Source organism: Paramormyrops kingsleyae, chromosome 5 (assembly GCF_048594095.1).
Source record: "Paramormyrops kingsleyae isolate MSU_618 chromosome 5, PKINGS_0.4, whole genome shotgun sequence".
Lineage (NCBI taxonomy): Eukaryota > Metazoa > Chordata > Actinopteri > Osteoglossiformes > Mormyridae > Paramormyrops > Paramormyrops kingsleyae.
In genome coordinates this window covers 15,005,799-15,030,946 of record NC_132801.1, presented here as the reverse complement: position 1 = coordinate 15,030,946, position 25,148 = coordinate 15,005,799, and the positions used below count along the sequence as shown (strand labels likewise).

The window sequence follows — 25,148 nt, the reverse complement described above, 5'->3', positions numbered from 1 at the left end:
GACGTTCATCATACCCGCGTGACGCCGTCCCTGTAGAATCCTCGGCACTCACGACTCGCTCTTTCTTCCGCTTTGTTTGTGTTTGTTTCTAAAGAGGGACGAAGGAAATAAATAGTGTGTTGAGTCCCACAGCAGGAGGGAGATATGGAAGGGGCCGCATACCGGGCAGGCCTCGCGGGGATCGGATGCTTATCCAGAGCTCTCCAGTGAGCACGCCCAGGGACGTTCTCAGGCTGTACGGGCTCAGAGGCAGTGCGCAGAGAAATGCTCTGCAGGTCCTACACTGAGGGGCTCCATCATCCCCATGACATTAACTACTCCCCCCCCCACCCCCACCTGCCTTGCTGCTCACCCCCAGAAACTTTTAGGATTCGTATTACATCCTGGGGACAAATAATCTGTCGCTACCTCCTTGAGTTTATTTCAGGGGGATTGATAGCCAGTGAGGGTCTATGCTACATTTAATTCAAGCAGCTCTCATTCTGGATCAAGTCTAGAAGGTGCTAAGAACTGGCCAGACTTTTGGCGACATGACTTTTCATTCCTAAATTTTTAAAGGTACCAAGTGCAACACTAAAACCGGTACCGACAAAACAGTAACTCAACAGTAACTGCAACATGGTCTCCAAACGGGTTGGAGATCTTGCTGTTTCTGGCAGCTGAGAGAAATTTACGATTCAGAAAAGCATCAAGTAGCTCCAGATTTAAGGGGGAAAAAAACAGACACATCAGTAAGACAGACCTCACAATATAATAATCTTTGGCTGCTGTCTAAATATTGTCTCTGATGGACTTTGAGGGAATGAATTGCTGGGGCAAATCCAGGCTGAAATTCCAGTGCTCTCGGCCGATGGCGTGCACTGGGAGTAGTTGCAGAGCCAGAGAGGGGTAATGTTTTGAGGGCTGTGCCAAGGAGAGAACCATCCCCCCAAAGTGCTCCAACCACCACATTTAATTTGTCTTTTAGTGCTGCTCTCCCTTAATACAAACAATATGATACAGCCACAGCCTGTCTAAAGCCGGTCCAAGTCCTTTCAATGGCAACCACTGTGCATTAGAAGCATTTGTGTTCAGGAGGGAAAAATGAACTCGCTCTCTAACTACAGGGAAAAAAAATATATATATATATACGAAGATCTTAATCTGAATTTCAGAAATAGTATGCAGAGTGCTAAAGATGACAGGAGCCCTGGGTTGGCATTTCTGGGCAGCTAAAGTGGCAGGCCTTTTGTCAAGTGGCTAAAGAATTAGCCAGCATGTTTATGAGCTTGACAGGTGTTTTCACTTTCGGGTAACAGTGATACAGCGAAAGGCCAGCAGTGGCCACCTTCCCCCTGTCTCCTTTCATATAATCCAGCAGTCACGACTATTAAATCTGCAAAGCGATTACTATCATGCTAGGCTGAGGCAAAACAACTTTACAGAGGCTCAAGCAATGAAAGGAATTCAGATGGTGTGATCATATCCCCTCCACTTTTCCCCCTCTGGCAAAGGAAACACCAAAATAAGTTGTTATTTTTGTGTCTGGTCCAAAAACTGTAAAATCATGCTTATTTAAACAATTTTGACCCAACTTCCAATCAGATCGGATACTTTTTTTCACTGTTATCGAAAGAATGTTCTGGTCTCACAACTGGCAGTAGTTATTTGCTGATATCCTGAGCTAATCTCGGGGTAAGGAGGGTGCTGCTTTTGAAAGCGTGAAAGCCTTCAGTGGTTAAGACTATAGAATATGAATAACACCCTAAACCTGCATCAGACCTGTGATTTGGTGCTCAAAATCTCCATGGCAACAACACAGTATGCAATTTAAATGATTACCTAGAAATACAACCTTAGAATAATGGAAAAAATATAACTGTAGTGTTAATTGTGATTTAAGTTAATCAACAAAAGCAGCTTCATTATTATTGGTTGATGTCTTTCTATCCCTCTGTCATATATTTCACACATCGAGGTGAAGGTTGTAGTGTGGTTTGGGAAATTCCCTTCATTAAAGTGTGTAGGGCTGCCTTTAGTCCTTGTTTTGCTTTGAATATCAGAAATATATGGCCTAAATATTACAGCCACGAAATGTCTAAAGACCCAGGCAGGAGAAACAAAATTCTGGAAGGAATCTTCTACATGGTCGCCAGGACTTGACACACATTTGATTGCAGAGAATAATAATGGTAATATAGCATAATATTTTAATATCCACAAGCACAACATAAAAGGGATACAAAACACATTGTCCATTGCAAATTCAGAGTGGATTTGACTAAAGGAACATCAAATACTCAATGTAATTTATGGTCATTAACTCCAAAGCTTGCCTTCATGGTCAAACTGAGGGGAAAAAAAAGACGACTGTTGAACATGGCGGACACTTAGCGAAGGAGGAAGGCCATGTCCATCGTTCCAGGTTGAAAAGACATAGAGTGGAGGTAAATTCCAGTGGCACAGGTAAGATCTCTTTAACAGCGAGTCCAAGAGTTTAAGGCTGATCGTCGTTTTATTGTTCTCGGGGAGACAGCGAGGGACCATTTTGCCGCTCTCTTCCCAAGACAAATTTCTAGCCTGTCTGGCAGCTCTGAAGCCACATTTAACCTGACAGTCCTTGCCAGCCTGCTGCTGCTGTACCACGTACTAAAAAAAACACCAGTAGGGTCTGCCTGCCTGCCTGCCTGCCTGTCTGCCTGCCTGCCTGCCTGTCTGCCTGCCTGCCTGCCTGCCTGCCTGTCTGCCTGCCTGCCTGCCTGCCTGCCTGCCTGCTAGTGTAATCAAGCTTTACATCCTCCACACACATCTATCCACGGCACCGTCTGTCTCCCATTCCAAACATACCTGCTCGCTTTGTTTTTTTTCCCACTGAGATAATTACGGGTGGAGGTTCTGAACTTCAAGCGGGCTTTTTACTCAGATGCATTTGATCGCCGCACTCCAGTTGTTTGCATACTGCCTACGCAGGAGTCACTCGGGACAGCAAGGGTTCCTTCCTCCAGCTCAATTAAGGGAACCGCGTGCACTTACGCCGACAAGTACCATCACTATGGTTCCCTCTGCTTGCCAGTGTCCTGTGCCAGCGCCTTGGAAAGAGAGCCCTTTCCCTTTGACGGAGACACCTGTCCTCGCTCTCGCTGGACGCGGCACTAAAGTGGTCTGAGTTACAGTAATCTGACACAGCCGGTAGCTTGGGCTATGGCTTTTGGAGGGTAGTTATTGCGGTCCCACTTTCAGAGGATGGTGATTAATGACGCTGTATCTGTGCTTCTGCTGAATCCTAAAATTCAGAACATCTTGGGGTGGTTATGGCACTCTGTTAACTGTGGAGACCAGTAATACATCTTATCCAGCTGTTATGGAATGTCATTAACTATAAAACAAAGGCTGAAGACCTCGTTCTCTCTGGTGAACACAGCGTGCCAATTTGCAGAGTTGGGTAATTCAGGTCCAGAGAGGAAAAGTCCAGACCGGGATTTTGTTTCAACCAACCAGTTGAATACTCCGTGAGTGTGATTCTTTATGCTCAACTGGTTGGTTGAAACAAATTCTTGGTGTGGACTTTTACTCTCTGGACCTGAATTACCCAACAGTTTGCATGTGCTCCCTTTATCACATTGAGATGTAATGTTTCATACTAGATTACCATGTGAATCGGCTCTTTATTCACATTATCTCATACTCATGACAACTGTATTTTATATTCACAAAGCAGGACTCATATGTGTATTACAGTTGTAAATCTAGGATGCAAAGCTGATCTGTTAGATCTGTAAGGATCCACACCGGTGTACTTCTAAAATATTTTACACTAGCTTGTACAAAACTGTTGCATTATAAATTGTACGACAGCTGCAAACTTCCCATTTACTTTACAGTTTACTCTGGTATACTGAGGATAAATCTGTGTCCTAATATACTCAAGTCAGTTCCATTTGAGCACACAATGGTTTCTCGCATATTATATAATAAAAGCATGCAGATAATGGCTTGAGCCTACTATGTGTCACTCATTTCTGTTTTATATGGAGGATGGGTCTTTAAAGAGGTGTCATATCATCCTTGACTTGAATAGACTGCTAATACTTAGATATATACCTTCTCATGACAAACATTAATTTTTGTATGGAAACTGAGAATGAGCTATTGGCGGCTCAGTAAAGTTCAGCCACAGACACATAAGTTCAAGTCATGTTAGAAACCTGAATCAATGAAATAGCACTTTCATTTTTTTCCCCTCATCTCTACAAAAACACTGTAAATATTATTTTTAATCTTGATCATTTCAGGATTGATTGTGGTTATTATCTTCATCTCCCCGTCAAGGCGTCAACTATGACATATGACACGCACTCTGTTGATTTCTGTCCACGTATGTTAATGTCCAGCTCCACTGAATGCTCCTCAAGCACAATGAATTCTCCGTAAAAGGAGTTCTAATACCGAATGAGCCATGTGCAGACTGCCTGGCTAAATTCAAGAAGTACAATCACCAATCGGTCGTCTTCCCTTGACAGTTATGTAAGAAAGTGATATTGTTTCCTTTCAGAGAGGAGGGGGGGGGTGTGCAGCATTAAAATGCTGTTAAATTGCCACACAGTCTGTGAACTAATAAGCGTGTGCGTATGTGTCTAGTGAAGATAATTCGGTAACACTTTACTTAAGCCCATGTTTTTAGTAATTTATAAATACATTCATAACAAATAATAATACATTCACAAAGCATTATAAACATGGCTATAAATATTTATCAAAAGGCATAATACATTATACCCTTGTGCATTATGTATTATGAATGCTCTATGAAACTCTCATCTATAATGCACTATAGAAACCCTCATAATGTATTATAATGGTTGGTATAAGTATTAAGGATGCTTTGTATTGCATTATAAAGGTATCAATAGTGCATTAAAAGTGACAGCTTCATAAGGCAGTCATAATGCATAATAATCAATTATAAAATGTGTTATGCCCTTTTATAAATATTTATAGCCATGTTTATAATGTTTTATGAATGTGTTTATAAATTACTAAAAACATGGCCTTAATTCCTTACCTTCCTTCAACAAAACACACTTTACACCACCTCAGTACTCACACTAAATAACACGTGGAATATAACTGTTAGCCAATTCCAAAGGTAAAACCAATCCCCCGCTACCATGTGATCGTGTCTGAGGAGCACAAATTTCCTCAGGAACAACACAGCGATTAGTGCACTGGTAGCAAAGACAGCATAGAGGATAGCAGACAAAATCTCCTAATGAGATGGATATTGGTCCAAGTAAGAACCTCTCAGTTAGTCTCTTGAGCAAGATACTTCCCCTGAATAGTTTCTCTGAAGATATTTAGCCATCCCAATGGCTAATGTGAAAAACTGCCCATCGCATAGCTATTTCAGATGAAAGTGCCCACTGATTAACTAAAACCCAAAAAACAAAACAAAAACAAATTATGCTCAGTCGAAGCCTTAACAGTTTCAGTAATTCACGTTGTGCCTGAGCTTCTGTCGTTTCTAATGTCTGAGGAGGATCCAGCCCAGTTTGTCCAGCGTGGGTGTGATAAGTTCCAGCACTGGCAGCAGTGGGTGATTAAGGAACACAAAGCCCAGGCTCTGCGATGTTCACGTCGGCTTATTAAACGATGCTCTCATCACTAAATTTTATTTTCCTGCTTTTCTGCTGCCTGCCGAAGGGCATGACAGCACTTCCCCTCCTGACGTGTGACCTGCAAGCCCTTGTCTCTCTACCCAGTATTTCAGTTCATTTCACAGGCTTGTCTGCGCCATAAAATTTAAATTAATCTTTAAAATTTTAAATAAACCCAAAATCATTTATGGAGGAGTTGATGCTTAGGCCAGAATTCTTGAAGAGATCTTCTTCCACCTGAGAGACAAAGTAAACAGAAGACTTCAAAGCATCTTCATATCTGATCTGAAGGACACATACTGTATGAACTTAATCTCCAGCAGTTTAGAGCTGTGTCTTCTTTCCAGATAATTTTAGAAATACTAAGTAATAAGTAGCATCAATTATTCAATCTGCTAAATAATTGCAATAATAATTGCATAATTCAATCCATTGAAATTTGAAACAAATAGAAAAGAAGCCCGTGTTCTTCCAGCGGAATTTATAAGCCTCAATTCTGTTGAGACAATATAATATTAAATATGTATTTTATGCATTGTAGTCACATGGGGAAATTCCACTAAATGACTGAGCAAATGGTCTCATAGGTGGTTGAATTAGTGTTTAAGAGATATCATTGGATTTGAGCTACTGCAAGAACATTTTTTATTCATATCTAAAAACCATTGAGCAGCTGTAAGTCATCAGTGTGACTCACTCACAGAGTGGGAGGCATTTTCCCTCCTCTCCCATACACTATAGCCCCCCCCCCCACCCCTGCCGTCACTTCCATCCCCAATCACAGCCACTGTCTTCCCCTGACTGCCAAGTGGGATAATGCCCATCATCAGAGTCACATGTCACTGTTTTGTCTTCCCATGTCAGTGCTGCCTAGTCACATAGGTCACATTTGCACCTCTCCTTCTCGTTATCTTTCTTCCCCTTACTTTTCTTTATAGATGTTTAACTGTGTACCTGAGCTGTACTGCAGAAGCCTGATAGCTATACACCAGCTATGGGGGAGAGAGGAATTTTCAATTGTGCTTCAAGAGTCCACATCCCGGACAGGACAAAGCGAATGTCAGGGCCGTTCTCTCATCGGCAGAGATTTGTGTGGCTGAAGTTTGCAATAATAGAAGGCTGCCAAAGTTTCTTTAACAATGGAGGTTTGGGACTGGGGGTGGGGGGGGGGGGGTAGCTGTCTCTCCTTTCATTCCACTGTCTCCTTTCAATTAACGGGTCTACATGATTCCCATTCTATGAGTCAGTTGCAGCAGACTTTGACTTCAGAGAGAGTTGGACTTCAGGCCCCAAACCCTGCGGCTTGACGTTTTAGCTGGGATTTGGGGGAAAAGTGATACATGCCTTTTGTCTAATGTTTTGCAATTTAATTGTTGTGGCAGAGTTACTGCAAAAGCTAGGCTGGTTCCCCAAACATAGGCTCAAGCATTCAGCTTATCATTCTATACCGCATGCAGGCTATGGTTATCGAAAATACAGGATTGGCCCCTGGCAGGGGGACAAACAAGTCCGAAAGAGACATACTGGTCACTGGTATCATCTAACTGGAAACTAACCTCAACTAGACTTAGACTGCCTTTGGTGGGTTGCCAATATTAATACAACACTGCTTAGCAGATATTTTTGCCTGAAACAGCCTACATACCATACAATTTTTTTTAACTTGCAATTTATCCAGAATGTATTTTTAAATCTGCTGTTTATCATCTTGCATTTCAATTTCATTTGCATTTTAAAAAGTCTGAGTTATGTATTCCTAAGCTGGGAAGATTTCCTAAACTAATTCAAGTTATGGACCATGTTCAGGTCCTGGAACTGGCAACCTATTGAAGACAATTCCAGTCTCCTAATTGCAGTGCTACATTCAGCAAAAAGGGAGCTTATGGAAATCAGAACTGGAGCTCATTTAGCACACAAGAGCCCGCTAGGAATAGGACACCAAAATCCAGGCAGGAGACTGATAGCTCCCATTGGCTGAGGTTTTTACTTCACTGAGGTTATCATGGTATATCTTTGTGAACAGTGGCTTCAATGTCATTTTAAGATCGACCTTTAATAACCAAATACTTGTGTGAACTAGACATGTGCCATTAATATGAATCTGTTAGCATTTCTATCAATCAGTGTCCTTTATTAGCATTTGTTAGCTTTGTTTTGACCTGAAGCCCGTGATTTAAGATAGATTGACTAGATCGATCCTACGTCTTCACTTTTCATTCTGAATTTCTGAGAAGAAAGGCCACGAAAGCAAACGCTGAGTCAGGAGACATCTTTTTCATTCCCTATCACAGAAGAGAAATGGAACTTATAATGCAATTTATGAGTTAAAGTTTGGAGCCATTGTCACATGCAATTATTTACTGGCTGCCTTGGCTGATGCCTTAAGTTATTAGCTCAGCAGACTTAGCAATAAATATATACCCTGCTGGATGTAGGTTGTACAATAGAAGATTTTAGCCTATAAATATTGATTCCTTCAGAAAAATAAGGAATAATTATGAAATGCTATGCGCTCCAGAGCACTACACAACAATATCTGGCCATGACATACCTTCGCAAAGTGTCACTGCCAGAAAGTAAGGCTGATAATGAGGCACACGTTCATATGTGCACACACAACACGTGATTCTAAGCGGTACCACTGCAGGTAAGTCGCAGACTGCTGGGGGGGGGCTCCAAATGCCCCACTGGCTCCCCCTGAGGACTCCTGTGGTCCCCTTTCAATATGGCGCCATGTCAAAAGCTGCAAAAACTCATTAAACTGCATGGTGAACTTCACCGGGCATCAGCTGTGAGTTTCTGACAGTAAACAACTTCGCAGACTCTGATAAAAATGGGACCTGGCCGGGGCATGAAATGCCGAGCATGAACGCATGAGCCTTTATGCTAATAAAAACCACGGAGTGGAAAGAATCCAGGACTCCCTCTAGCCATTTACATATTCCTCTACCACTCCCTGCATCACCTCCCTTTGTCGTTCCTGCCAATGGGGGCGTAGATCTGAGATGGGCAAAACTCCTGCGGCAGTCATCCTATGGCAGTCATCCTATGGCAGTCATCCTATGGCAGTCATCCTATGGCAGTCATCCTGCACTGACTGGCACCCCTTAACAAGGAACGGCGCTCCATCTTAACCATGGGGTGCACAGGAAACCGTGGCAACAATAGAAACAATAACACGAAAACTAGCTGCAGAAAAAGAGAATAGGAATGAGAGGGAATAAATTGGAGAAGAGAACCAGCCCCTGATGGGGGGGGGTGGGGGGGGGCTCATCACCATGACAACCCTGGCTAAAGAAGGTAAGAGTGAGCATACCAGAAGGATGGAAAAACCTGTTAAGTGAAATGGAAGGAAGAGAGAGAAAGGGGGAAAGGCAGAGCTAAGAATGTTAGAGCGGTATTTCGGGTCTCCGACGTTGGTACCAGCCCTCAGGCGTCACCTCTGGGTACCCAGTGCACAAGACAAAGGTGGGCCATTCTCTAGCCCTCGGCACCAAGATTACGACAAATCACGGAACAGCCACACTTCGTTCTGATGAAAAGGATGCACTGAGGATTATCAGCCATTTGTTAACCTTAACGTTTGGTCGCAGTCCTCCTCTCTGCCACATCGAACCATTGGCCCCCCTCTCCTTCGGAACAGCGGGAGCAAAGGGGAGAGCGGACAGCCCGCTGCCTCCTGGCGTTCAGCTACTCGCGGGGCTGTTGGAAGGAGAGCACTGACTTGGGTAACAGATGCTCTCGCAGACTGGCTGCAGCTCAGGGCAGCTTTGCTCTGCAAGTCCAGTGCTTTTCATCATCACAAAATATCATCACAAAACTGACAAGTTCATAAGGACCAGAGCACCTTTGAGGGTATAATAGAGCACATAGGGACATTTGGCTAATAATCTCAAATTTGTGGCTTAAAGATATAAAAAAATAAATGAACAGAAAACACCATATTGCGAACTCCCCAGACCTTGCCAAGCCACTTACACTGCTCAGATGCACCCAACATCTTGATACCCCAGAAGCAAAATATTCAAAAAAGGGAGGATTTATTCAGAAATTACTTATACTTCAGAGTCAGAAACAGTACATCTTATTATTGCTTTAGCGCAGCAGAGGAAAACAAAGGTAATCTTTTTTTTTTTTTTTTCGGTTTCCACAATGGCCAGAACATTGTGGCAATATAGGATGTTCATTCCAGATGCAACCTAGGGCTGTTTCTACTTACAATCGGCCATAAAACAACACCCCCCCCCCCCAACACCCACACACATATACACACACAGGAACAGTAGGGCTCAAACTGCTAAATTACACTGAGCTACTTCCATCAATCGCTTGAAGACGCCCTCGGCACCTTGGGGGCATGGTGTATGTCGCTCCCGTCAGCTCTTCCTCTATTTATGAATAAGAATCAAAACACATAGCAGCCCCCCCACCCCGTCCCTGGAAGCAGGTTCACGGCCAGAGGTGCCCAGCCCATGCGTCTTCTTCTGGAGAGGTGCGTAAACAGCTATGTCAGAAAGCAGGGCCTGAGAGAGTCATCCAAAACAACAGGCAGATGATTACACTCTGTGGGACAAGATAAATGTTGCGGTGAGTGAGGTGGCAAGGGGGGCCCTCTCTAAGAGGCGTCCCTCGAGACAGCGTGCACAAGTTCTGGCCGGATCAGCTGCCTTTTCCTAACACGTTAGCTTAAGTGGCCCCTCTGTCTCTGTTACAGATGACAAAAACACAGAAGAAAGAAGCTGAACCCAGCTGCATATTTTCTGGGTCTTTGTCAGTAATGTTTTGACAGTACATTTGTTGCAGGCTACGGGTGGCTTAATAGCACTTGGAGTGGCGGCATTTTTCCGTATTTTTGTCAGTCTTTGAGGAGATCAGAGAATCAGGTGGCAGGTGTCAGCGCTGATGCATGATGGGGGCATCGCCGGGCATCCAGCGGCTGATGCATGATGGGGGCATCGTCGGGCATCCAGCGGCTGATGTTTTCATGCACTGATGCCGACATCCGTTCCAAATTGTCTCCTCGGTTTTCCATGTTTTTTAATCAATTGCGTAATACATGCATATAATTAATTTATAGACGCAGAGTTTTATGTATTTGGAACAGCTTTTATCCAAACATGATTGTTTCTGGGGCCAAGCAGCCTGGATCAAGTACCTTGCTGAAAGATAATAATAATAATAATAATAATGATAATAATAATAGCCCTGCAAAAGCCTGGAATACCATCCATTGCCCTGCTTTGTGCCCAATGTGTCCTTGTACTGGACAGCTGGTTGGTGGATGGATGGATGGATGGATGGATAAAAATAATAACCATCTATAAGTTCACAGTAGGCATGAAGGTAGAGGGAGTCATTTTCCTTCCAAATTATTTGGCTGCCCCCGCGATAGGTTGACACCCCATCCTGGGTTGTTCCCTGCCTTGTGCCCGTAGACTTCGGGAGGGACTCCGGACCACTCACAATTCAGAAGATGGATGGATGGATTATTTAGCTGCTTACCAAACACTCTCAGCCAAAGCAGTTGGCATGGCTTGCAGTCAGATACTCTACACCAGCACAGTTTACACTGTGTGATATTCTACAGCAACAGGATATCTTCTGAGACTAAGAACCAACTAGCTATAGTTTCCTGGTCATTCACTGTGCTACCAAGAGCACGGTTTACAGTTTGCAAACTTTTCTAGGGCATTCTGTTTATAACCTCTCTGGGCACAGTTCCTAGAAGCTGCTAAATGCATGGAGTTCTTTTTTGGAGGTTAATGTGACCCTGCATTATTATCTGTTTAATTTTTCTTAGTTTGGTCAGTTAGTGAGGTGGTCCCAATGGGACTAACAAACCCAGCCTTAATGAAACAACCACACAGCGCAAGCAAGGTTAATGCTGGCGGACTGCGCTTTGAAAGCAGTAACAGATTATGCGTGCCCTTATCTACACTGGACATGGGGTGCGATCTCAGGTAATTCCAGCACACTGGTCCAGAGACCTCACAGATAAATATTCATTCATTTTTAAATTTCAGAACCATTTCTTGTCAATGTTGTCATTCACTGAGTTTGACTATGATTTTAAGGAGGAGCTTAAAAGCACAATGATCACAGAACGGGATTTCCGGCTTGATTAAGTTAATTAGAATCTTGCTCAGTAAACTCTGTAATCTCTGCCAGCCAATTAATAAACCTAATGGATATTTCAAATCTAGTTTTAGTATTGGAACTCAAACAAACGTCCAGATGGAGGGATTGTAACCTAGTGCCACCGAAAACTGCAAACATCATCTTACTTTCACATCCTCGCTGTTAACACTCCAATTAACGGCGTCTCTCATTGCTATCTCTTCTTTATTTCAAGTCATAAAAGCAAAGTTATAAAGAGCAGCATTAAAGTGAGCATAAATCGACATGTGCTTCGCCGCTTAACATCGTGATCTAACTTCCCCTCCTTATCATATTTGTAAAACAGTTACACATTGGTTCCCTGGTTAGGCATCTTTTTTGTAACCAATTTGCGGCACATTATGCTCATCAAAAATTCAATTAAAAAGCAGAGCAGCGGTGGATGTAGAGGCTGAACTCCGGGGGACTGGTACAATGCGGCCTGATACTGTACAGTGAGACGCCTGAGAGCATGAAGATGAGTTTCAAACAGGGGAACACACAAAAAGCCCACATACTGAAACATGTGCCCCGTTCATCGGTTTGGCCAGTACAACCACCACCCCGAAATGTATTTATTAATTATAATCCCTCTTATAACTGGCATCCCATTAAAACTGCACCCTCTCCCTGAGCCCTGTGCTATCGGAGATAGGCTCCCCACAGCAATCTAGATCAGTATAAGCGCTTTGAAGATGGATGGATAGATTATTATCATATAAATCAGGCTACCCAAACAGGAACCATACCTGTGAAAGCGTAGAAGTGAGGGGGAACTAATTTAGCGTGACACACCCTTTGCTTAATTTTAGCCCTAGCCAATTGCTTTCATCTGCACTCCCCCTTCCAAGCGCCTTATCAGATGCCCCGTTCCCCCTCAGTCCCACCAAACACACGCATCCACTTGAATCTTGACGACAAAAACTAGAGAATAACCCAAAGTGTTATCTCAGACAGACAGAGTGAAGATGGATACTGCAAAGAGCATATCGCAAACGCTCACCCCGAAACGTGATACTCCACTGCCAAAGGCATAGAAATTATTTATGTGTTCAATCTTGCTCTTTTTAAAGAGTTTAACAGCCGTTTGGCAGCTTCGGCTCAAAGCGGTGGGGGGCTAGGACCTGGGGGACTCCCCCCGCCTATGCCGCAGCTCTCCTGTAAATTAAAAGCAGACTTCTTCTTTTCAGTTTTTCTTTTTCATTTTTTTTGTCTTCCAAAAAAGAGAGAGAAAGAGCGAGAGAATGAGAAGAAAGAAAGAGCGGAAGAAAAAAGAGAGAGGGAGACAGAGGAGGGCAGGTCTGGTGCTGTTGTTGTAGCCACATTTCATAGGAAATCCTGAACAGAAAATGTTAATGAGAGACACCAAGCAGGAGCGGCACCCCCCCCCCACTCTCCCTGTGTCAGCACATGCAGGCTCAGCCCCACCCCCCCACCCCTCCCTTCCCCCACCACCCTCAGGAGGACATGCAGGGGTTCCCTTCCTCGGCGTCTGCTCCTCCAAAAGCGAAAGCGAGCGTGGCGAGTGGCTCAGCGCCGCAGAATGCGCCCCCCCCAGCCCCCCCAACATGCACCCAGACAGCCGGGCCGAAAACCACGGCGAAGCCCGTCGCCAGTGTAACACTGTACTTCAATTAGGGTCTGAGCTGGGGGGGTGTGTGGGGGAATGAGATCATATGAGGCAATATTACAACACTGCCGTAATATTTCATGGAGTCCTGATCGACCGCCACGTACGCTTCTGTGTTCTGGGCGGCCGCTTACATCCGCAGCGGTCCAGGGGCACGCGGATGGCGGGAGCAGAAGGAACGCCTCCTCTCTCGGGAGACAGATGATAAGCGATCCGCGGCCTCCTCCGGGGGAGGGGAGCCTCAGCTCTGCAGGTGATTCCCCAAACAGACCTCCCCTAGCTGCCTGCAGCAAAGGAGCTCCACATCCTTACGTTTCGCCTGCCCTGCCTCATCGCCTTGCCGTCTTCCTCGCGAGTGGTGTTACCGCGGATAAGGAGGAAGACAGTCACATCCTACTGTGTCCGAATGCCAAAAAAAAGAGAGAAAAAACACTTGCCAGGCCATTTTAAAACACCCAAGCTTCCCCAAATGGCCGCATTTTTGGTAGGTCCTGTCCCCCTGGACCGTGGGCTGCAGTGGTCCGCAGTGGCCCGCAGTCTGTAAATGTAAATGGAGACACGCGGAGAAACAGGGGAGGTGATGTACAGTCTTTGCTGGGGAGGAGATGTACTGTCTTTGCTGGGGAGGCGATGTACAGTCTTTGCTGGGGAGGCGATGTACAGTCTTTGCTGATGCACCGCCGGCCTGTCAGGTTCCATGCAGGAGCAAAGTGAATCCCGATAAAGGGTAATGGAGTGTCGTGTCGTAATTACTGTGAGGATGCTCCCCCCCCCCCCAGCCCCCACCCTGGACTGGCTCAGCACTAGCTGAAGCTAATATACAAGGGTGAATCTCATGCAAGTCCATCTTTTAAAATACAAATGCCGCGGGGGATGGCATCCTTGAGCTAGATCGCCATTTTTACAGTTTAATGTTACCTCTCTCATTAGTCACTTCATTGGCTAAAAAGGAGTAAGGGAGGAGTGGAATCCAGTAGCGGGGGTAGGGGGAGTACAGGAAATCAATGTATGAGTCGCAACAGCTGGTTATTGAGTAAAAGGTAAGATGATTTTATGGAAACCGGAAGAAAAGAGGTATAAATATTGAGCCTTCGGCATCTTACTTTGCAAAGACTTAGAGACTATAGCGTGCTGAGCAGAGAAGATGTCACAAATCTTATATAACTAGACCACCTTAGGAGGTATTTATAACTGTGGTCTTTTTTTTTTTTATCTAGGATGGGGTGCTTCTCCTCTGTTTTCCTTTCCAGACGTTCTGTCCGGGGCTGTGATTTCGGATACGGGTTGTGGTGACACAGGGACCCTCGAGAGACTTCAGCAGGCTGTTGAGCTGAGCCGCCAGTGAGATAAGAGCAGCAGCCAGCCCTGGCGTCTGTCACCGGCACCTGAGAGCCCTGGGCCCGGCCGGGCCGCGCCGGCCACGTCCTAAAAAGGGTATCTCTGAGAGACAACCGCGTGTGCCCCACGCCGGCAGCGAAACACTCGAGAAGGCCCCACCACAGTGATGCAGGGACGATATCCCACCACCCCCCACCCCAATATAGAGACTCTGGTCATGGCAAGTTAAAGCCCAATAACAAACACATGCTGGGGGGTGGTAAAAAAGTGCAAGAATAAGTCGGCTATTTGAACATTTGGACTGTTATAAAACCGTACCGATAAAAAATAAAAAAAATAACGAAAACCTTAAACGGCACACAAGTGAGGAGTGCCGCTGCCATGGTACCGGAGTTTGGCGGCTCCCAGAGAGTGAGACGCCGTCAAGATAAAAGCCGGTATGTCACCGATAAAAGTGAGGGATACCGCACACTTTTTCAGGGAGGGTGTTGAATAATTCACTTATAAAGAAATCAAAGAGTAACCGGAGGTAACCGGATTGGGAATCCGGTTTGTCGGGGTAACATGCAGTACATGCCAAACCTCCTTCCCAGTCCGCATCATGCCATTCCCCGTAGCTCCCCTCTGCTACGATACTTTAATGAGAAAAAGATGGTAGGAAAATCCTGGCCCGATTCCTATATAAACTTACAGACATCTCACGGAACGGCCCAAGGAGAGCGAAAGGAAGAAAGGAGAGAGGGAGCGAGGGAGAGGCAGAAAGAGCACGCTGAGGTGGGAGGAAAGGCGGTCGCGTGAAAGAGACGAAAGGCGAAAAAAAAACAAGGACTGAGGAGGTGAAAAGGGAGACGCTGCATTTCACCAGCACCGACGTAGACTCATTACTTCGACTTTTTTAAGGAGGGGCCCTAAACCCCCCACTCAGCTCAACTTTTTTTCTTCTCACGGCGCTGATTAAAGAAGCACACCACTGAAATCCCACCACGTCAGGACGGCGGTAATGAGAGAACAATAACAAACGCTGAGGAAGAAGCGTATTGATTTCGAGCCGGCATCGCGCTCCAGATACTGAGACGGAGGGACGTGGCAAAGAAAACAAGTCTGTAAAAGTCTGGCCTCGCAGACGGGGCCCAGTTCTTTGCTGGGGTCCCATCCTCTGTGTGTGTGTATTTTTTTCATGGATGCCAATTAATTTGTTAACAAGGCTGCTGGAGTCATAAGGGAAGCAAACGTCATGTTTGACAACAGAAACGAAAGAATAAAATAAACACAGGCCAACGTATTTTCATTTTAATGGAGCACTTATATCTTGTAGGGTTCCAGGTAGGGAATGCAGCATGGCAAATGCTACCATTAAACCAAACCCTGCTTGGATGACCAATATAAAAATAGCTTGACCAATAAAATGTGCACGTCTGTGTCTCTCTGTGCGCCAAGGCGGCCTCTTCCTGACTTCCTGCCACGACACACCTGTAGCATTAAACTCTTCTTTTGCTTCTGCTCCACGCCAAGCAAGAAAGGGCGAGAAAGGGCGTCGCAGCATGAGATTAGTGGCACGCTAACTACGGCCTCCCTCTCGGCTCGAACAGCTGGCATGTAGACGTGCCCGAGTAACAGGCCCCGAGCTGTGAAGCCGCCGACTCATGCATGCAGAATAACCCAACCCAGCATTGCGGCCGCAAAAGCAAAAGAAGCCAGTCTCTTATGCAAAGCCACAGTATATACATATGTTTTAGGGACGCCATTATTGGTGGCACAGTAGATCAGCGGGCAGCAATGTTTCCACACATTCCTAAGGCTGGGTACTAAAATCTCGCCCCCACTCCGTACGTGTAGAGTTTGCATATTATCCCGATATTGTATAGACCTCCTCCAAGAACACATAAGTCATTATGTCTGAGCCGTATGTTGGACAGACATCCTGTCCAGGGGGTCCCCTACCTCACTGCATCTCTATACAAGTGGTTAGAAGTTGAATAGAGGAATGCGATTATCTTTATTACGTTTACTCGTTTTCTGAATTCTGTGGGTGATCAATAAGCAAACATTCTGGATGCAGCGATTTGACAGAGCTACAGCGGCAAAACGGCCTGAATGGGACGTTCTCGGGATCCCCCCCCAAGGGTAAATGTCAGAAGGTGAAACGATAGAGGTGACGGAGAGCGTAGCGAGGGGGGGGGGGGCAGTAGGAGGGACGGGGACGGGGGTGAGACTTCGCTATATTATCGCTTCCTGCAGAAAAGCAGAGCCGCTGTTTAACAAGCGCGAAGAGCGGGACTCTACCGGGCGGCTGGAGGCGGCACCGCAGACAAACCGGGGAATTTTTGCGGACGAGACGAATGCAGCGATGAACCCAGGCCTCTTTGGACAGCGGAACTGGCGGATTCCGGATTCCTCCTCACTGTGCCACCCGTCATGGGCTATGTGCTGGCACCCCCCCCCCCCCCTTTCCCGCTATCTCTGCCCCCGCAAGCCCACCTCCCTGCCTCCCCTGCTGTCAGTGCTGGGACTCTCAGAGCCTTTGAAGCAAAGAGCGCGTCAGGGAGTGCAGCTCCTCTCTAATTAGGTGCGCTGTACGTCCCCGATACCGCGCAGGCGAAAAGGCATGCACGCGCACACACGCGCACACACTCACGCACCCCCAGGCATTACACAAAAGGGGACCGGAGTCAAACGTGAGCAAGGCCCGCCGGTCACAAGCAACATCAAGGCAGAACTTGCATGACGACAGTCGGTGGCAAGAGTGCCGCTGTAGAGGTGCGAAGACATGGGCAGCACAGGGTTTTACCTCTGACAGATACCACGTTTCAGCAAGAGGCACGAAAAGTGGACAGGAATACAGAGCAGGGGGGGTGAATGTAAAAAAAATTCTTGGCCGGAACCTCCTTTTCACCTCTTAAAAACGCTCTCCAAAATCACTCTCCAAAATCACTCTCCAAAATCACTCTCGTCACACTGCGGCCAACGTGGGTTTTCCACTCATGGAGCGGGATGCATTTTCTGCCGATTAAGTAAGTGTCCGCTCTACTTTCTGTTTTTGGGAATTCGGAGGACAAGTCAGATAAGCCGACGGGTGTCTGTTCACAGCTCTCCCGGTGGGGTAGGGGCGCCAGCAAGGAGAGAGATAGGTGGAGTGACTTCCGACACCCCGCAGCTGCCCGACACATGCGCGTGGGTGGGGGTGATTGTGAGGGTCCTGCCGGACGCTCTGGGCCCACGGCTCTGTGGCGCACCCGCGCCAGAAGGTAGAGCTCCATTGCCAGATTTGACAGAAATGTAATTTGACGAGCATTACAAGTACAAAACGCAGCTTAAAATGCGAGTGGCTGCACCCCCCCCGTCCTGCTCCCTCCTGCAACAGAGGCAATAAATTGCTAGCATACCGTGAAACTAGGCCACAGACGCATGGTACTGTGGTGTTAAATCAATAACACAGAGAAAAATCCGATGTGTCCTCAGTCACGGCACGGAGCCCGGTAACGGGAGCTCAGGGGGGGGTGGTCCAGGTCTCGGCTGTCAGGCGACACCTATGGATCCCACGAGCAGCTGCACCGCTGTCCAATTACATTAATTTATGAGCCCATCAGCGGTCCCGAAGTTCTTCGTGAGAACTTCCTGGCACCGGCGAGAAGCTTGACAGCGACCGCGAGTGGACGCTCACACGCCTGCACTCCACGTCCGGAGGGAGACAGGCCTGATGCCGTGTCATGGGGGGGGGACGGGACGCTGTCGCTCTGGGGTTTCTGGAGAAGCCCAAGTGAGGAGTTCAGCTAGGTGGCTGACCACGGGGGGGCGGGGTGTGGCTGGCCAGCTCGGCACACCGAGGGGACGCCCCTGCCGGGAGGGCCGACGGCAGCTCTCAGAGCTGTAATGAACGACCGCGCGGTTATATAAGGAACAACCAAGCGCGAGAATGGGGGAGACACACTGGTAATTAATGAGCTTGCTGTCTCATCTGTGCCAAAGAAACCCAATAATAATGGAGCATTAATAATGTTTGCTGTATGGACCAGGAAACGTGTGGCACTAAGAAATCATCCTTTATGCGACTCCTTCCGACTTCGTGATGACCTTGCCTTTTGCTGGAAAAAAGGGGGAAAAAAAACGAAAAAAGAAAACAATTAATCCCTAACCCCTCCCCCAAACCAGAGTATGAAAATTCCTCAACCCTGCCAAACCGAGGCATGCTCTCAGTCAAAATGTCCTAACCCGAGCGCCAGAGGAGAAAACTCGAAAGCGGGTTGGGGGGGCGGGGGAGCATATGACAGCGCTTGTCAGATCCTGAACAGGAAGTGCAACTGTCCGCATCACACATGGCAAGATAGATCTCATGTGGTTACATAAAAGAGTGATTAAACCGGCTACTTTTTTATAACTGCCTGCATACTGCCAGAATACAATACATAGGCCATCTACTGACACTGGTCCTGAGTATCATTCGGTTCTGATCCACAGAACTAGACAACATAATGCAATGCCAACGTGGAATGCTTTTCCTTCTGCAAAGATATTACAGCACCAAAGATCTTGCAGTACCCAGTCTCAATCCAGGTTAACAAGCACAATCCATCAAGACACCAGCACTAATCTCAGCCCACAAAAATTTCAATAAGAAAACAGATATTTAAATAAATAACAATAAAGGTCTCCTCAAAACTTTGTGGAGCAATATGAATATGGATATTTATGCTGATATGCTGGCAGACAAAACAACGGGGAGCTGGAACTGTGCAGGCCTTCTACCGTGGGTGGAGCCGTCATCCGCTCAGCAGGCCTGCCCGCAAAGCCCAACACCTCAAAAAAAAAAAAAAAAAAAAGGATTCGATTCATTGGCCAGTCACGGTATTCCTTAACGAGGTCTTCCTCGGGTCTGTCTCTGGACCTGAGCCGACAGGTTCCCGGATCCCTTTTCAAAAGGCGAAAAAAAAAACAAACGAAAATGACGAGATTTCAAAAATATGTAAATGTTAAGACTCTGAGGAGTCCCAGACGTCATGCACCTCTGTAGCAGGGAACGTCAGTGGGATTGCACCGAGCTTTCTGGCCCAACTGTTTGTTTGGTGCATTCGTGAAGGAAGGGCAATGGGGGGGGGGGGGGGTATACTCTAGAAGGGAGAATGGGTGAAAGAACAATATAAGGGGGAAATGGGGCCTGGCGAGGAGGGAGGCGGAGGGGAAGGCTGAGCGCCTGTATTGTACTAGGCTGCGTTTCTCGGATCTTGCAGACTTATCAGGTTTCCAGGGAGGAATAAGAAAGAGTCTGGAGGCAGACGTCGGCGCGTCCAGGCCAACACGACAGTCCAAAAGAGAATTCTTTCCTCAGGAAATGTGCTCAGATGCGATGCCCAAGCAAAGGACCACACCCCGGTAAAAGCCAGACGGGAGGCAGAGACACCCACGCATCTGACCTGCTTCCACAGGGAACCCGGTTAATTTGGCTTTATTTGTGCAATGATCACCATGGAGATGAAGCGCTCCAAAATCCCTGGTGGCTCAGGGAGTCCGATGGCTCTGTGGAGAGCAGGAAGTGTCAGGATCAGGCCTAGTCCTAATCAATCGCACAGTATTAATTGTTTAAAACTACAGATGTGTCCCGTCTCACCTCCTCAGACTTCAATAATATCAAACAAAGAAAGCGGAGGCTCTTGCTGATGTATTCATGTGGCTTTTTTTCTTCCTTTAACACATTTTTCTCCCTTCTGCTCATCGATTCCACCTGTGAATGCATACTTGTGCAAACAGAGAACAAAAAAAAAAAGTCCGATATGGCTACACATCGAAATTACTTTCCCCCAAATATTCAAACCACTAGATTCATGGAGAAGCAGCTCCTTCTTTGATGATGTTTCGAAACGCTCTCCTAATGAGGAAAACACACAGTACCCTGGGGGTGTGGGAAAGGGGGCGACTAAATTTAGCCTGTGCTTCAGTGTAATGCTACCTGATGAACTTTGAATTATTTCATGAATTGTTTAGTCTGGAAGAGTAACGTAAATGACATGAATTTCATTCCTTTTTGTACAACAAATACATTTTTTCTCTTCTGACACAGTTTTTGGTGAGACCATTATGGTTAGGCCTAGTACGCAACGAGATTTTCCCTCTATTCAAGCAGCTAGTTAAGTAAATATTTTAGTAAAGTGTACAACAGAATATCCCTGCCTTATTATTGTAAATTACTGGTCACAAGTGCGTTCAGTTCAATGACCGATACATTTATACAAAGCAACTTGTTTATTTTACTCATATAAACAGCTGGACATCCTCACTAGAGCAATTCAGGTTATGCACCTTACTCAAGCCAGGTCCCTTCCAAGAGGCCAACCAACAATCTCTAGGTCTCGAAACTACAGCCATAAACACCAGGCTACTTGGTTCGATTTGCAAGACAAAATGTCCTCCATTCAAAACTACATACATCTTGCAGATCAGCCATCAATCTCTATGTGTACTGGGCTATTCCCACTGGCCTAATGTTCTTGTGGCAAGACCGAACACAGCTGTGGTTCAGGTAGCCACCATGTCAGACCCGTCCAAGTCCAGCTCAGTCTACATCCCTTGGAAGAGCAGGAGAAGCAAGTAAGGAGGTGGATGACAGAGGGGAGCAAGAGTGGAATTAGCTCAGCTAGAGCACTATCTGGGTAGCAATCAAGTTAAAACAAGAGCTTAAGATACAAAAGGAGAAGAGGTGATCACTCCTGCCACTATGTTGCAGCCCAACATCTACCGACAAACACCTGCACACAGTAGCATCACAAATGGATTCACATCACCCCCCCCCCCTCCAGCTACGTTCCCAAAGGGTACTCAACTGCTTCTCATCATTCTGTAATGTTACATTTTTGTCATACACCCCTGATGACTGTATTAATGACAGATGCTATTGCATTTTTGTTCTTGTTTTCCCTTTGCTTGAGGTCACTTGAAACGAAGACGGTTTCTTTATAAAAACCCCATGTTGATTTGCTTGTGAAAGCACGCAATTCCAAGATACAATACTCCAACAATGGCCAATGCGAAATGCCAGTCGTATAACATTGTTAGGCTAATAATCTATAAGCATGAAAGACTCCTAACTTCTGCATCCTCCAAGGTTACACAGCACATTGAAATACTTCATTCTGGTGTGGTCTGCATTCACTAGCAACAACTGGATGGAGACAGAAATCAATAACTCATAGGTGTAAAAGCAGCAAAACTCTTAACTACTAAGCATGATACACTTAAATGATAATATTATGGGATATGGTACTATATTGGTATTGTATTCCATGTCAGAAAACAGTAAATCTGACCTATAACTGATAATCTGTATAAAATTAAGGCAGTTATAGACGTTAAGGTAAAACTGCCCTTACATAATGAATGTTTCCTGTAATTAAAATCAATTGGTAGCTACTCTACAGCATGCATCTCATGTAGCGAGTTTCATGCAGGGCACTATATCAACCACGATATGTGTAAAACATATTGTATACAGATGTTTTGTTCCACTGTACAACAAGGGAATGTCTTATTTTTGCGTCTTACCTACGGAAACATGTGACAAATGTTGTTTGAACTGACGACAAAAGCAGTGCTTTTACTCAAAATATTTTAAAAAGGAAAAATACATATACAGTAGTATGCCCACACTAAAAGAAACCTTACCCTGAAAGGTAATTATATAAGTTCCAATATATAGCATATCGATCAACCACTTAACTGCATTGCGTTGTGATGCAAGAAAATCACGTTGTCGGCAGTTCCGCTCTGAGGGTTAGAATCATTCCGTTCATTTGAATAAAAGGAGCTGGATTTCTCATCGTTAATTAAGCCATAAAATTAGCGAGGTGTTTATGTTTTGTTCGATGTCTATTTTTAAAGGGTAATCATGGGGGAAGAACCGTTAGGAAACACATGACTATAAGCAGATGCAACAAAACTCGGTGGAAGAGTTAGTAGATGTGATGCCAACGCATCAAGTGCAGAGAAGCTTCGGGAGCCAAATTCCGCTGATCTCACACGCATGCGCCGCAATACCGTCTCATCAAAGTGATCTGGGGTTGGTTTCAACTGGAAACACCATACCGTGTATTAACCGACTTTTAAACACACTTTCTTGACTGTATGGCTGAAAAAAATGTAGTTTTAACCATTCCATAGGAGACTGTAACTCAAGTAACCAAATAAGGTGTAAGTCCTACCTTTCCAGGTGTGCGCATAGGGCTGTGCGTATAAGACTTCCAAATGAAGTGATTGGGTTGCGTTTTGAAATAAAAAGGATATGGGTTGCAGACCAATTTCAGACACCAGCTCCGCGGCCGAGTGGTTTGTTTCAGGTAGAAAAACACCACCGGTGCCAAAGATGGATAGGGTAACGGCTCCCCGCCGCCGGCAGATGCCTCCTCCGCTGCGGCTCCGCTCTCCTTCGTCCCGGGTCCAACAGTCTCCGCCTCGCTGCGCTCCCCGCTGCCGGACAGGTCGTTGAGTCGGATAAAGGTCCTGGGGAGGGAAGACCTGCCCTCAGCTTCCCTCACCATACGGTCCTCAGACGGATTTCCTCCATCTTCGGCCATCATTCACCTCCTGAAAAGCGCAAGGATTAGATTTAGGAAACAACAGGCTGACATCTGACTTTTCTCGGTTAATTACTACGCAAGCATCTAATCCAGATCTTTGGGCGGGGGGTGGGGGTGGTAAAAGTCAGTCCTGATGTGAAAGTATTATGCAATGTTTGTCTTCATTAATTTGAGCGCGCACTGATCATCTTCACTGGTCTTGGAGAATGCTAAAGCGGCTATAAATTAGTAGGTGTCTAAACACCAGGTAAAATGGGCGCAGTGGTTATATAATCATTGTTACTACCTATTTTCATACAAATAATGTATTTTATTCATTTTCCTTTAATGCGATTTGCATTTCAAGTTAACGATGGAGTGAATACAACTACATTCCTATTAATGGTATGTTTTCGTTTTTTATAGAATATTAAGTATATCCATTACACATTATTACTTTCGCTGTCATATTAATAATGCATAATAAACAGTTTTAGTAACAAAAACAAATTGTTCACATGCACTTGTAGTCATTTAATTCCGCTTATCTGCTGGGTTCGGATCCGAATTAACATGAATGTTTAACGGAAGAGCGCGTTTAAATATATCGATTATCTTCGATAACCACAGTCAAATTTGCAACAATTCCCATTAATGTATCACAGGAGGAAACTTTATCAAGATGTGTAATATTTTGCAAGTCAGTGCTTGAACTGTTTAAAAAGACATTCTGATGCCGACAGTTAAAAAGAAAGGAAAAGCGTACAGACGTCTTGTGCATTACCTACCTGTTATTGTCACCGCAGATATTCCCAAATCGAGCTCAGTCATCGCATGATCGATACTGGACACAAAGTGCAGCTCGGAATAAGTGGGGGATAATACGGAAAGTCGGGCGCACGGGGTGAGTTTCCAGGTGCGGTTTAAATCAGAAGCGGCTCTATGGGCATCGCTCTTCAAGCAGGTTTCGATCCTAGTTGTCATGGATTTTTCATTCCCATGATTTTAGCATCTGAATCTCTGAGATCTGTACACATCCGAAGAAATCTCTTGTTGCTGAATCCCCGACAAAAGCGTTGCGTTAATTCCTCTTCGCTTGTGTTTAAAATAGCGGCAGCAAGACGAGCAGCTCGGCTTAAATATAAATAAATATTTTAAATAATGAATCACAATTACTTTTTGTCATTCGACTCGCCCAGCCAGTTTTCGCAACTGTATTTAAAGCCAGTATGAAATTTCCGATACTTGTTTATAAATGAAAGGAAACATTTTAATACCAAGTATTGTGTAGGCACCAGTCAAATATCCAGGTTGCAGCCTTTTTTTGCTACCACAAATCGCGATCAGATGTATAGCCAAAGATGTGAATAAATGCTCAGATAATGTGTCTATGTATAGTTAGTTTTTGCCGATTAAAATAGGAAAACAAAAGTCTCTCCAGATCCCGTTAGTCGGCGAAGCGGACTGTGGCACCAATCCCCTCATCCAAGCAGCCTCACAGCTGGATTCAGAATCAACTTCATATCTCCACCTCCTTACCCGCCTCTCTACCAAGCAGAAGCCGGGAAAGCTCCAAATTACATTCTCATTGGCTGCAGCTGACGTCAATTAACGCTCAGCAAAAGGGGGGTAAACAGCTGGAATCTTATTGTCAACTGTTACCCAATAAAAAGCTGGGAAAGACCGAACCTATGAGACGATTGGACCAATTATTTATTATAAGATTTTTTTTTTAATACAGGAATGAGAGGGAAAAACAACTCAACAAGTAGCCTACACGTGATTCTTGTTTAATCAGAGGCTTCGCTGCATTCATCGAGGCTGTTCCTAAGGGTGTCTGACTTTTTATGT

The 25,148-nt window shown here is 45.4% G+C and overlaps 1 protein-coding gene across 4 annotated transcripts in view; it reads right to left on the bottom strand.

Moving 5' to 3' along the window:
• cacna1g (calcium channel, voltage-dependent, T type, alpha 1G subunit) overlaps positions 1-24,791 on the bottom strand; it is a 190,334-nt gene extending 165,543 nt beyond the window's left edge. For all 4 annotated transcript variants that reach the window (XM_072712211.1, XM_072712212.1, XM_072712213.1 and 1 more), the window contains exons 1-2: positions 24,086-24,791; positions 23,027-23,325 (exon numbers count right to left, since the gene is read on the bottom strand). In XM_072712211.1, the coding sequence (XP_072568312.1) occupies positions 23,027-23,318 (292 nt within the window). In that variant the 5' untranslated portion in view covers positions 23,319-23,325; positions 24,086-24,791. The remainder of the gene's footprint in view (positions 1-23,026; positions 23,326-24,085) is intronic.
• Positions 24,792-25,148: the final 357 nt, after the last annotated feature.